This window comes from Heliangelus exortis, chromosome 3 (assembly GCF_036169615.1).
Source record: "Heliangelus exortis chromosome 3, bHelExo1.hap1, whole genome shotgun sequence".
Taxonomy (NCBI): domain Eukaryota; kingdom Metazoa; phylum Chordata; class Aves; order Apodiformes; family Trochilidae; genus Heliangelus; species Heliangelus exortis.
Window position 1 is genome coordinate 40,729,896 of NC_092424.1, and position 14,116 is coordinate 40,744,011.

Consider the following 14,116-nt stretch of genomic DNA (forward strand, 5'->3'; position numbering starts at 1 on the left):
AGGGAAAAGGCAACTAAAGTTAAAGCACATGTAGTGTGCCAATGTCAACCCACTTTAACTATGGGGTTTTTAGGGTTTTTATACTCCAAAGTTAATGTCAGACATAAAAAAAAGAAATATAACTAAAAAAATAATAACAACTATAAAATAAATCCTTGTGACAAATCTGGAAATGTTGTAACCGATTTTTTCTTTTGTTATACAAAAATTACAAAAAATGTTCTTTCTTTGCATAAAGGAAAAAAAAAAAAAAAAGAAAACAACTTTCTAAATTGGTATTTAATTAGTATTTTTGGCAGAAACTGAACAGATCCTGGACATTCGTACCACCTATTTCTTGATCCTATCAAATGTATGGTGCTGGCCTCTACTTTTAACACATAAGAAACAGACCAAATTCTGTGCACAGAATACAGTCATAAGCAGGTGAAATACTGCTTCTTTTTCTTCAATGAAGTACCACTACAATCCAGCAGCACACACTGAGACCATAGAGTTAATAGAATTTGTCACACTTACAGACTTTCTCTGTCATACAAAAGGCTGTAATTCAGGAAGGTTTTTAAGAACATGCCTGGTTCATTCTTATCACCTTGGTTATTTAGACTGATAAAGTTTTTGTAAGAGCTATTGATCACATCACATAATAAAACTGACAAAGGTCCATACATAATTCTGTGATTAGACTTTATAAAAAAAATAAAACACCCAAGAGCAAAACATGGTAATTACTTACGAATCCACATGATTTTCAAAGGAAAGGAGGATTGGAAAGGGCGATGTCTTAAATGCACATTCAGCAATAGCTTCTATTACTTCCTAAAGAGTCAAAATACATAGAGTTACAAAATTTATGTCTCTAACAAAATTGTGTCTTGGTATTTGATCACAGGAAAGACTCAAAGAGCTCTGAAATCATACCCAATCTGCCTGAAATTAGACTTTCCATTCCAAACATCCCAGAAAGCTCTGGATTTGCTTTAGCAGTAACCAAATTTTTCAATGTGAACTGCAATCAAATCTCTAAAATGTCTGATGAGCCTCAAGCACTGAATTTCTCTAAAAAAATGACTTATGTCTGCCTAAATCAATAGCTCAAATGTAAAATTTGGCCTTTGTGTGCTGTGCCATGCCTGAAGCTATGAATTTCATGAACTATGCTGCATAATAACATGCTCTGACAAATGTGTATCTTCTAAACATCATCAACAGAAGCACATATCCATAAAATCCTTAGCTACTCTGACTCACAGTTTTTCAGTTTTTTGATAAACGAAATCCCCGCAAGACAAAAAAAAAGAAAAGCAAAAAATAAAAAAAAAAATAAAAAAAAAAGGAAACACATTACTCAGTTAACATAGTTCATTGCATAGTAATTATCAGTCAGAGGGATCAGAGACTGGAACTTGTGTAGAAGTTTCCTTTGAGATCAGCGGGAAAATGGCAACTGTACAACTAGTAGGGAAATAATTTGAAAATGTTAATTTTAGTGGGATGCACAATATAGAAATGCACTAATTGTTACAAATTATTCAGTGCTTCCCTAGTGGAAGACAAATCTTTTTTCAAAAGGATTTACCAAAAGCTGGAAACTTTTCATATGTATTGCTGTCAAAGTCTGGATTTTAGAAGAACCAATAAGCCTCTTTTTTCTCTCCCAAATCATAAGGATGGCTAAAACCCAAAGGATTTATTTATTTTAAACAAGCCTCCTCTGGGGATTCTTTTTATTTTTTATTTTCTCTACTTTTAAAGGCTTGATTCAGAAGCACAACGATAAGAAATGCATTTCCTAAAATGAAAGCTGAGCTTCTGGTACATTCTTCTGATATGCTTGGTCACAGAATACAGGTCTGAAAGCACAAGCCAGCCACCTCAAGGTTTGCTGGTATGAGCTATGATACAAACAAGATTTACAAGTAGAAAAATACACAGCTTGGGCACAAGTAGTTGCTACATCTCTTATGAGAATCCAGCTCTCTCAGCACACAAAGTACAAAAAGTTTAATGACTGTTTAATGCAGTCATTTAAATGCTAACATATCACTAACCAGCCTTGTACTTCAACTAAGACCACATCCAGCCTTTAAAGACAGCAGAAACATAAAACATTTTTTGGAAGAATATTAAACGGAGCCGAAGGGTGGACAAGGACAGGGAGGAAGCTGCACGTTCACAGCAGTGGTTCTCCCAGGAGGAGCTGTGTGATGGAGTGATTCCCACTCCACACTTTCTTTCCAGATCCAGTAAACTGCTGAGTGATGGTACCACCTTAATGCTGTTCAGAACCAGTGGGATTTTCAAAAGAATCTAAGGCAGTTTTGCTGTTACTTAGGGGACCCCAGTGCTGAGAATCAGGTTACAAATACTGAACCCTCCCATCCTGATGCTCTCTCTCCCCAGATCATTAGCACTGGCTTGGTCTCCATCCATCTGCACTCGTCCCTGGGTTAGGCATCATCATGCAGAGCTCATGAACCCTTGGGGCTGGATATAAAAGGTACTGTCAAAACCAGTCATGAGGCCTCTCTTGCTCCTACACTCTCCTCAAGCTATGGAGCAAATCAACAGATTTATTTCCAGCTGCCTTCTCATCTGTAAAAAGAGATGAAAAATAACCTGAAAGAGTAAAATCAGGATTGCACTGATAAAATCTGAGGATGAGAAGCTCAGGCACTGCTTCAGTGGAGACATGTATGCTGGTGAGTCAGTCTTGTACTGTATTCAAAGGTAGATGCAAATTATCTATGGTCAGAGAGGAACAACATAAGTTCCATACTTTACTCCACCTGCAGAATGACAGCTGAAACAGATGTCTAAGGTATAAAGTACATAAGCACAAATTCTTGGTTATGGCATGAAAAATATTGTTGGTTCCATAGAAGATCTTACTGTGGCAGCAGCTCACAATCTGAAGCTGAGAAAAAACTTATTAGTTTCTATGTCATGAAGCAAGGTAAAAACCAACCAAACAAAAAACCATGAAAATCCCTGCAACATAAGATACCTTGCTTGTCTCTGCACTTCAAAAAGCCTATCTGAGGCAGCAAAAACTGACAGACTGAACAGAGGTATTGTGTACCATGGTCATGCCAAAAGCATGGTAAATGATTCAGCATTCAAGACACGGTGGTCATTCTGAATTGATTCACACCCTTCTCACACACCATTTCACTATCATTTTGCTTCTCCTCATCCAAGCAGCACACTTCCAGTGCTAAAAAGAAACCAGCAGTTGATATATTTTTGGGTTTCTCAGTGCAGGGAAAAAGTCTTTGGCCAGAAAAGACAGATGGAAGTATTCCTGAATAGCTTTAAAATACCTTCTAATATCCCTCCTGTAAACACGATGCCTAGGGTTGAATATCTAATAACCAGGGATAATCTTCATTCCTGCTAACGATCCATTTAAGAATCAGATTAACTTTAAATTCCTACTCATGACCAAAGGAGTAGAGAGCTATTTTCCTTAATTAAAGGACTTCCAGCAATCAAACTATGTGTACAAGCATAAATGGCTTCAGATAAACATAACTGTAAAGTTAATAAAGACAGGAAAGAAGGCTGTGTTTTACATTTTCCTGTGATTAACTCAATTAGTGAAGAGTTAGAGAAAACAAATTTAAAAAAAAAAAAAGAAAGGAGTGTTCTGGTGCAAGTGAAATGTGGAGTTTTGTCTGTGTGGCTTGTATGCTTTCTTTTCCTAAAAGAAGGCACTAGAAGACAAAAAAAACCCCAACAACTCATGCTTCAGGTGTGGGGGACATGCTTCAAAACTGTGGCTTTGAATTGTAGAAGAGTTTGTGTTGGAAGGGACCTTAAAGATCATATAGTTCCAACCTCCCACTAGACCAAGTCGCTCAACCCCCCATCCAACCTGGCCTTGGACTCCTGAAGTCACCGCTAACACCAGTAACATAACCAAATTCAGTAATGAATATTTTCCTGCATCTTCTTCCACACAGCTAAGTCTAGAAACGTACTTCCATGGCCAGTTCATGTCTCAGATGAACAAGAATTATTTCTTCACACTTGATGTATTATTATTAACTATGATGATTACCAGTCCTAATAGAATAGGAAAACACTTCCATCCTGCTCCTCTAGCACCTCAGATCAAAAACATCTCTAAAATAACAGGAAGATAACAACTTAAGGTTATTGCTAAGGGTACAGTATCTACCTTTTATTATAGCAAAAGGCAAAGGAGAATGACATTGAGAAATACAGATGACAGGTTTAGGGTTTGAATGGCACAAATATCCCACCATGCTCCCCAAAGACAATTTTTCTTTTTCATCCTCCAGTGCTTCAGATCTAATTCCAAGTATCAGGGATAAGGGAAGCATTGCACACACTGTTATTCTTTTTTTTAAATAGTTCATCTAATGAGTGATTGGTTCCGGTGGATGGGACCTGCCTAAATGGGCATGTGTAGCCTGTTCTCTGTCCATAGGAATTTAAAGGCTTGAGAGATTTCCTTCCACAACAGCTGCTGTTCTCTACCTCAGTTCAGTACTTTGTTCTCCCACTCTCATTTACTGGGCAGAGAAGAGAAAAGGAGTTTACTGACACACAGCTTATTGCTGTTCAAATCCTAGCACCCTTCATCTCAGCTCTCCTCCCTGCTGCACACTGTGGAGCTGTAACAAAAACCAGTCCTTCCCGCCTATTGTCCTGGTTCCAGATCCATCCACAGACCCCATTCTCACTGTGTAAAACCAGTTGTGGTGATACCAAGTCTTTCAGCCCTGACTGTGGTTTAGTCTCTTTCTTCCTCTTTGTGAGGCTTGCTGCAGAGACATGCACAGAACTATAGACCTGGGCACTGGGCCCAGTCCCCAGATGGCACAGACTATCACACCACATAATCCCTTTTCCTCCGACTGCCATGGAGGAAGGCACGAACCGAGACCTCTTCCTGTTTAAAGTTCAAATGTTGCAGCTCTTCTCTTCCAATGATTCTCCATGTGCTCCAAAATCACCTCTTATAATACCTTTTTGCCCTCACATTCCTCTTCCCTTCTACCTTTGCAGTAATTTTCTAGTGATGCGCTTGTGACGCATTTTCCACAAAAGAAACTGCCAGCTAAGGCCATCTCCACCAGTGTGCTGGTACTACCATACCTTGAAGGATATTTCTGTTGTCATAGTGAATCCATGTGTAATGACTGGCTCTTCTTCAGCTGTTCTTCCTTTCCAGCAGTCCAGCTCCACACAGCGGCAGCCTGACAAAAGCACTTGCCGATACATCTCCACTGATGAGTTACCCGCCAGCTGTCCAGCTGCAACAACACCAGAGCAGAAGAAAGGGATGTGATTTTGGGCCTCAGGAATAAATACAAATAATCTAACAGTAATCAGAGTTGACACCATCTTTTACCCTTGTCTGAGAGAAGTAACTCAAAGGCACACAGAAAGGCAAAGAACATAATGTAAATGACTCAGGCAGAGACAGTGTCACGATTTGGATCCTGCCCTCAGTTAAACTGCTACAAATAAAGAGAAATAACTGAAATGAAGCCAATTTAAAAAAAAATTCTAACAGAGACAATTGAATAAATAAGAACAAAAAGAAAATTACTTATCTCCAAAAGACTGTGTTACCCTTTGACAAGAAATGTGGTATTTAGGTACCCCCAATGCTATCATTATTAGGTCTCAAATCAACAAATAATACACTAACCACTGCATGGAGATGGCCAGGTAAATTTCCTAATCTGATCACAGAATCATAGAATCACTCTGGATGGAAAAGACCTTTAAGATCATTGAGTCCAACTTTAATCTAACTCTACTGATTCTAGCGCCAAATCGCATCTACACATCTTCTAAAGACCTCCAGAGGTGGTGATTCAACACCTCTCTGGGCAGCCTGTTCAGTATTTAATTACCCCTTCACTGAAGAAGTTTCTTCTAATATCTAGTCTAAATAGTCCCTGGGGCAACTTCAGGCCATTTTCTCTTGTCCTGTTGCTTGTTACCAAGGAGAAGAGACCAATCCCTATCTCACTCCAACCTCCTTTCAGGTAGTTGTAGGGAGTGATAAGGTCTCCTCAACATCCTTTTTCTCAGGCTAAACAACCACAGTTCCCTCAGGTGTTCCTCATAAGACTTGTTTTCCCAAACCTTCACCAGCTTTGTTGCCCTTCTTTAGAAATGCTCCAGCATCTCTAACTCTTTCTTTTAGTGATGAATCCAAAAATGAACACAGTATTCCAGATGCAGCCTCACCAGTGCTGACAATCACTGCCCTACTCATTACTCATACAAGCCAGGACGCTGTGGGCCACCTGGGCACACTGCTGAATCACATTTAGCCAGCACCAGCCAACATCCCCAGGCCCTTTTCTTTTGGGTAGCTTTCCATCCACTCTTCCTCAGACCTGTAGCATTGCATGGGATTGTTGTGACTCAAGTGCAGGAACTGATGCTTGGCTTTGTTGAATCTCACACAATTGGCCATGGCCCAATCATACTGCATTATGCAGGGAGAAGCTGAATCAAACAATCAGTTTCCGACAATGACATAAAATAATTCTAAAATAAACAAGGAAAACATAGCTTTTCCCAAACTCAGGAAGTATTTAGCCTCCCCCCCCCCCCCCCCCAAAAAAAAAAAAAAAAAACCCACCAAAAAACCACCCCAACCAATAAAGAAATCTAGCCAGGTTGCCTTCACCTGATGCAACAGGTTTGATTCCAGTCATATGGATACAAATTTCTTGAGCAGAGAAGTAAGGATTATGGAAGAATGGCTTAGTGCTCATTTTAGATGTGAAAAAGGATGCAGTTTCATGCTTTCTAGAAAGTTTCCTGAGAAGACCTTCCTGTATTTCTTGAAGGGCATTCACTTGCTTTTTAAGGAGGCAGTGAGTTCATTCATGCTACAGATTCTTTGCTTTTATATGATGGGGGACATATAAAAACTCCATCCAGACTGGAATATAATATAATGCAGATTACTTTAATCCTCATTTTATTGTCTCTGGGGTTCTGGGGTTTTGGGTGTTTGGGTTTTATGCTGGAACATCACGTCTTGGTTTGCTTCACTAAATAGCATTTTCCATATTCTCTGTGTTTTTACCTTCCACTAAAAACTGTATAAGAAAACCCCTTCTATTTGAAAAGTCCTGTTCACCTTTTGCATCTGATATATGACCTGGAGCAATCATAAACACCCTACGAAGTATTAATATTACTCCTGTTGAAATTCTTACTATTTCTCAGCTCCTGCTGGGACCAATAGGAAATAAATTTTAATAACAGAAAATTTAGCCAGGTAATCAATGGCTCTTTTTCTCTGCAGGAAGCAAACAAGCAGAGGCATGTATCAGGGTACAGTAACACACATGTATTGATCCCTAAGCATCTGCTCACGAAAACTTGGCTCTCATTATATGGATCCACTGAACTCTGCTGCCTAAACAGCTACCTTCACTTAGAAAACTTTTTTCATGTTGTCTTTCTTTTCCCTTGGAGCACATCGATTTTTGATTAACGAACTATTTTATGATTAACTAACTCTACTATACTTCCTGAGAGTCTACTGGCCTTTATTATTGCTATGCATTAGCAACTACAAGTTCCTTAACCTTCAAAAGTGCTTACGTAAATCATGACATGCATTGCTTGCCATATGACACTTCTCTGCACTACCTTATTAATAAGGCTCAGATGTTTTGGAAGGATTCCTGCTAAGGATAAGAGGATATTCAACTTCCAAAACATTCAGTCTTCAGAAACACTCCCACAGTCTGAGTGCAAAATGCTAGCAAATATTTTAAGAGTCTCAATAGATTATTTTTCAGAAATTTGGAATATTAGAAATGTTCCCTCAAAGTTTTTTTTCCTATATTATTTATAAGCTTTTGTTGTGTATTTGCATCTATCCCAAACTATCCATTCAACAACACATTCTAAAATGTGCTAACACTGACTCTAAGGGAAATACATCCAGTATGATATTTTTAATATCCAAAGTACTGATAAATAATTCAATACTGGAAAGTGAGTTATATATTCCCTTCTATAGTACATAAAACATCTGAAGTAATACCATAATATTTGTATCCCGTCACCCTATACTGGATAAGAAGAAACAGATTTTGACAAAGAACAGTTTTTATATAAAATATAATGGGCCAAATCATGCAGGACAGGACATTTAGCAAAATGATCCCATGCTATTTGATATAAATTGAGGGTATGACCCATGCTTCCCTATATAGATCAGCTCTGGACTTCTGTAACTTTAGGCTGCTCATTTCTCAGGAAGTGAATCTGAGCTGGGTTCACTCATCACTGTTTTTCCAAGTGTAAGCTATTTGTAATACAGGGACTTAAAATCTGGTTTGAATTTTAGATGGAATTATCCTCCTAAAACTGGGGGATATTTGGATCCAAGTATTTGGAGCCACCTGACTCTTCACTAGTCTAGAAAAAGAAGCTGCTTCTACCACCTTGTCCATGTGTGGCACCACCTTCTCTGGAGATGAAGAAGTGCCTATTATATGTTCCTTTTGCCCTGCACAGACATGAGCTGCTAAACATTCTCTTTTCAGACAAATCTTGGAAAAACAAGTAGTGCTCTGGATCACACGGTGTAGTTTGTACCATGCAAACTCAAGCTGCTGGGAGTCTGGCTCTTGATTCCAGCAGCAACAGAAGGTGCTGGTGATGAAGTTTTTTTTAGACACAGTACATTTATCTGAATTTATTTTCCTTCTGAGGTATTTTGCCACGTACAGGACATGTGAATTAGACCCCACACTGTGACATATTCTGCTAGTGCCTGTATGCAAGTCAAAATAAGGGTCTCACCTTATGGTTGTTTTTGTTTTTTTTTTTTTTAACACCTTACATCGGACCAAAGCAGGACATGTGGTCAGGTTTCCTCCAGCCAGCAGCAGGAATACACTTGCTGTCAGGATTGATTTAGGACCATGCAAGCAGAAGATGCAATACTTGCCTATGCCAGGAGGGCTGGGGCTGGCCAGCCACCCAGTTTACATTTCAGTTCAGCCATCACAAGTGTAGGAGCAGCTCCCATGCTGCAGCCAGGCTGCATGACAGACACTGTGCAGCACAGGGTGCATGGGGTAACTCTCATCCTTGATGTGGGTCCCACTAGAGACAGACACACTGCATGGCCAGCTGAGTCTTTGAAGCTGCAGTGAGGAAGAGGGACCAGCCCATAGGGACTTATTTTACAGAGCCCCTCTCCTGCTACCAGGTCCTCCATATCATTGTCTTATAGATTTCATCAACTTGAAGATCAAGTGTTGCTACTGGAGTTAGAGATGTTACCCAATCCTCCACACCATTTTTTTTGTCCTTAAAGAAGAAGTTTCTGAAAACAATGTTATCTCTTATTTCAATATTCTTCAAATAACTTAGCTGTGTCTGCTCTTGGTGGCATGAAAAACCTACACTCAAAGCTGGCACTACCCAGCTTTCCTTCCCTTCTATAAAATGCTGTCATCCTGGAAACTGAAGACATCGTTTTGGAGGCCTTGAAAGTGAAAAAGGCTTCAAGGAAGTGTTGAATGCAGATAATAAGCAATAACAGTTGGAACTGAGATATCATAGAGAACAGAAAAACTGAGGCCATAGCAGCAGTGAAGAAGAAGAGAATCTGCTCCTCATGAGATACTTTTCTAGAAGCAACTGAAAGTACAGGACAGTAAAGCATGGAAGCAGTCACTGAGGGTTAATGGGATAGTCCCATGTTGGCTACACACACTAAACTGATATTGCTGCTATTATTTTTCATTTTAGCCGAAGAAAAATGTGTATTAAAGGTTTGTGATTTTCATATTTTGCATTTCACATCTATAACAGCAAGTTGCATGGCCACCAAAGCATGCAATGCTGACAATGACAGGTAATCATTTGTCTTTGACTTTGGATGCTGCTGAGAGAAATGCTGCAAAGTCACTCCCTGCTGTGAAAACAGCAATACCCTGAGGTAAGAGTGATGAGAAAACGGAAAAAGAGCAGGGCTGCACATTAAGGGTTCAAAGGAGTAAATAAATAAATATGATACCACTGAGAAAAAAGATGAGACACACAGTAAAAAAAGTTTCCAAAATATAACATTTCTTTAAGCTAGCCTAGGTTCACTATAAATTGCTTCTTTCCTCATGGATTTTTACCTTTGTTCTTAAAAATTGTATTTCCCTAAGAAAAATACAGCAGTAACACTTCTAAATAAATAATCAGGACTTGATGTACTGCCAAGGGTTTGTACTAAAGGCTAGGAAAATGAACAGGGTAATTAAAAATAAATTCAGAATGTGCAAATGTTTCTTTTTATGTTATAATATTGTTTATTTCTGCATGCTTTTTCTGGGTTTAAAAAGCTAACAAAGGGACAGATAATTAGTAGGACATTAAGCAGAGTAATCATGAAGTATTGCTGGAGTAGTATCACCTTCTTTGCCTCAGTTTTCAACAGTAAGACAGGTTATCCTGAGGACAGCTGGCTTCTGGAGCTTGTAGAAGGTGACAAGAACCTAAACAGCCCCCCTGTAATCCAGGAGGAAACAGTCAGTGACCTACTGAGCTGCTTGGATCCCCACAAGTCTATGGGACTAGATGGGATCCACCCAAGGGTGATGAGGGAGCTGGCAGAAGAGCTCACCAAGCCTCTCTCTATCATCTGCCAACACTCCTGGCTCACTGGGGACATCCCAGATGATTGGAAGTTGGCGAATGTCACGCCAAACCACAAAAAGGGCTGGAAGGAGGATCCGGAAAACTACAGGCCCACCAGCCTGACCTCAGTGCCTGGCAAGGTTATGGAGCAGATCATCCTGGGGGCAATCACACAGCACCTGCAGGATGGGCAAGGGATCAGACCCAGCCAGCACGGAGTTAGGAAGGGCAGGTCCTGTCTGACCAACCTGATCTCCTTTTATGATCCGGTGACCTGCCTGGTGGATGAGGGGAAGGCTGTGGATGTGGTCTACCTGGACTTCAGCAAGGCCTTTGACACCGTCTCCCACAGCATTCTCCTGAAAAAGCTGTCAGCCCACAGCTTGGACAGGGGCATCTGCGCTGGGTTAGGAACTGGCTGGAGGGCCGGGCCCAGAGAGTGGTGCTGAACGGTGCTGCATCCAGTTGGCAGCTGCTCACCAGTGGTGTCCCCCAGGGATCAGTGTTGGGCCCAGTTCTATTTAATATCTTTATAGATGATTTAGATGAGGGGATTGAGTCCATCATCAGCAAATTTGCAGATGACACTAAGCTGGGGGGGAGTGTGGATCAGCTGGAAGGCAGGAGGGCTCTGCAGAGGGACCTGGACAGACTGGAGAGTTGGGCTGATTCCAACGGGATGTGGTTCAACAAGGCCAAGTGCCAGGTCCTGCACTTTGGCCACAACAACCCCATGGGGAGCTCCAGGCTGGGGACAGAGTGGTTGGAGAGCAGCCAGACAGAAAGGGACCTGGGAGTCTGGATTGACAGGAAGCTGAACATGAGCCAACAGTGTGCCCAGGTAGCCAAGAAGGCCAATGGCATCCTGGCCTGTATCAGGAACAGCGTGGCCAGCAGGTCCAAGGAAGGGATTCTGCCCCTGTACTCAGCGCTGGTGAGGCCACACCTCGAGTACTGTGTCCAGTTCTGGGCCCCTCAGTTCAGGAAGGATATCGAGGTCCTGGAGCAGGTCCAAAGGAGGGCAACCAGGCTGGTGAAGGGACTCAAGCACAGATCCTATGAGGAGAGGCTGAGGGAGCTGGGGCTGTTCAGCCTGGAGAAGAGGAGGCTCAGGGGAGACCTCATCACTCTCTACAACTCCCTGAAAGGAGGGTGTAGCCAGGTGGGGGTTGGTCTCTTTTCCCAGGCAACTCTCAGCAAGACAAGAGGGCACGGTCTCAAGTTGTGCCAGGGGAGGTTTAGGCTGGACATTAGAAAGAATTTCTTTACGGAGAGGGTGATCAGGCATTGGAATGGGCTGCCCCGGGAAGTGGTGGATTCTCCGTCCCTGGAGATATTTAAAAAGAGACTGGATGTGGCACTCAGTGCCATGGGCTGGTAACTGCAGCGGTAGTGGATCAAGGGTTGGACTTGATGATCTCAGAGGTCCCTTCCAATCCAGCCAATTCTATGATTCTATGACTCTATGACTAAATAGTTTTCTTATTCTCCTAATTATTACAGGACTAGTTATTACTTCACAGTTTCAGTGAGGGCAAAGGTGCTAACAAAGTTTCCCTTCAAAAGTCATGAGCACTTGAGCAGACCCTTCCAATTCTTCCTGGGAAAACAAAATTGTTTGCCAACATTAATTTTACTGTTTTACTAACTCCTTGTTGGAAGAAAACAAACGGCAATGTGATTCCTGTATCTGGTCTAGCCCCAGAGCAAAGTCTAAGACTGCCAGGTTTTGTAATATGCAGATAAAAAATCATTAATCCCACTTTCTCCCAGCTGTCACACACATATAATGGGATTTGAAACAGATTCAAACTTATTTTTGCACTATTCCCTGCGTTTACTTTTATTTGCTACCTCCAATTTACTAAGCCAGGAATATTATGCAAAATTAAGAACAAGGATCATACTTCCAAATGTAGCTTCTGAAATAATTTAGAAATGCTGGCAAAGAAGCCTGTAGATGAAATCTGAGATGATCTGCAGTGTTTTCACTGGTCAAAGTGAATTTTGAAAGTTTCAAGGCAAACTAATTTTCTTCTAAAAAAATTAATGTTGTATCATCTGTGGTGCAGTTAAAAAAATTTAGAGTAGGTTGGACTGACCATGAATTCCCACCTTTAATTCTTTGTTCATTGGCTTCAGTGCTTTTAGACCCTTAGAATAACTCCTGATCAGCCCTGATAAAAATCCATGGTACTACCTATAAATTCATGCTGGTAGAGGGAAGAGAAGTACTGCATCTCTTCAGACCAACTCTAAACTGCACTGTCTGTCCTCCTGGTGGGCTTAAGCTTCCTACATTTGTACAACAGCTTTAATGTTTTCACCCAGACAATCTGGATGATGCTGCAGCATTTGACTTAAGTGAGTTTTAATCCTCACTGACAGAACAAAGTCCATGCTGGAGGTAAGAGGCCTGCAAAATATCATAATTAAGAATTGCTTTTGCTTTGGACACGTCCACACTCTTGCAAAGAGGATAAATTTCTGCGTAATGGAATCATAACCTAAAAGTGGCCACACTGATTTTCATTTCTTTTAATTCAGAAAAACAAAATAGCTGTCAAGCTGAAATCCTGTATGACAAGCTTTAGCATAAAACACATTTCACAGCCAAGATATAAACCTCTAAAAAATGGTGTCTAATGGAAACAACGAAAGTTCCTTCGCTTTATGACAGCACTAGAAGGTGCTGTACAAAGTGCTATAACCAACACAAACCAGATGAAAGTAACTACCCACATGGTCTGTTTAAACTGGGCATCACCACTGCATGGTTTTGTTTAAGTTTTTGCATACTGGCATTTTGAAGAACTCAGTCAATTAAGGCAAGTCTGTTAGTAACAGTAAAAAGCCCACATTCTGCAAGAGTCAGTTTTAGCACGCACTGTGGCATTACTTTTTTTGTTTTTTTTTTAACATAGTACTAAGTCACTAGAAAACAAGGTAAGACAAAACAAATATCAAATCATGTAAGATAGAAATCCTTCTGCACATTTAATTGTAAAAATATTAATTCCTACATGAATTAAAAAGTAAATTTACAATTATTTTCTCACAAGTTAACAGCACCATGGATTAGGAAATGAGTGCCAGAAGTTGGGTTCCTAAACTATCTTAGTTTCTTCAGAATCTAAAGGATTGTTGACTTTGCTGTGCAAAAACCAGAGCTCAGACTCATTAAATCTAACCCAAATTAGCAAGAACTTCTGGGTACTCAGCCTTTTTAAAAACATACCACCTACAAATTTCAGCAAAGACATAAGATATGGATAGAGATCAGATTTCTATTGCTTGTAAATACGAATGGACTGTCAGAAAGCTATGTGCCATGCTGGGACCTCTCTAATCTCTGAACCAAAGCAAATTTCATGGAGCTCAACAAACTGTCAGAAGTAAAGTTTAGGGTCAAATTTATTAGTTACAGTGATGTTTCTCATGTTCTGCTTCACACACT

General features: G+C 40.5%; 1 protein-coding gene across 4 annotated transcripts in view; it reads right to left on the reverse strand.

Annotated features, from left to right (window-relative positions):
- PLCB1 (phospholipase C beta 1) overlaps positions 1 to 14,116 on the reverse strand; it is a 401,022-nt gene that overhangs the window by 106,551 nt on the left and 280,355 nt on the right. For all 4 annotated transcript variants that reach the window (XM_071740286.1, XM_071740289.1, XM_071740290.1 and 1 more), the window contains exons 11-12: positions 5,128 to 5,285; positions 737 to 819 (exon numbers count right to left, since the gene is read on the reverse strand). In XM_071740286.1, the coding sequence (XP_071596387.1) occupies positions 737 to 819; positions 5,128 to 5,285 (241 nt within the window). The remainder of the gene's footprint in view (positions 1 to 736; positions 820 to 5,127; positions 5,286 to 14,116) is intronic.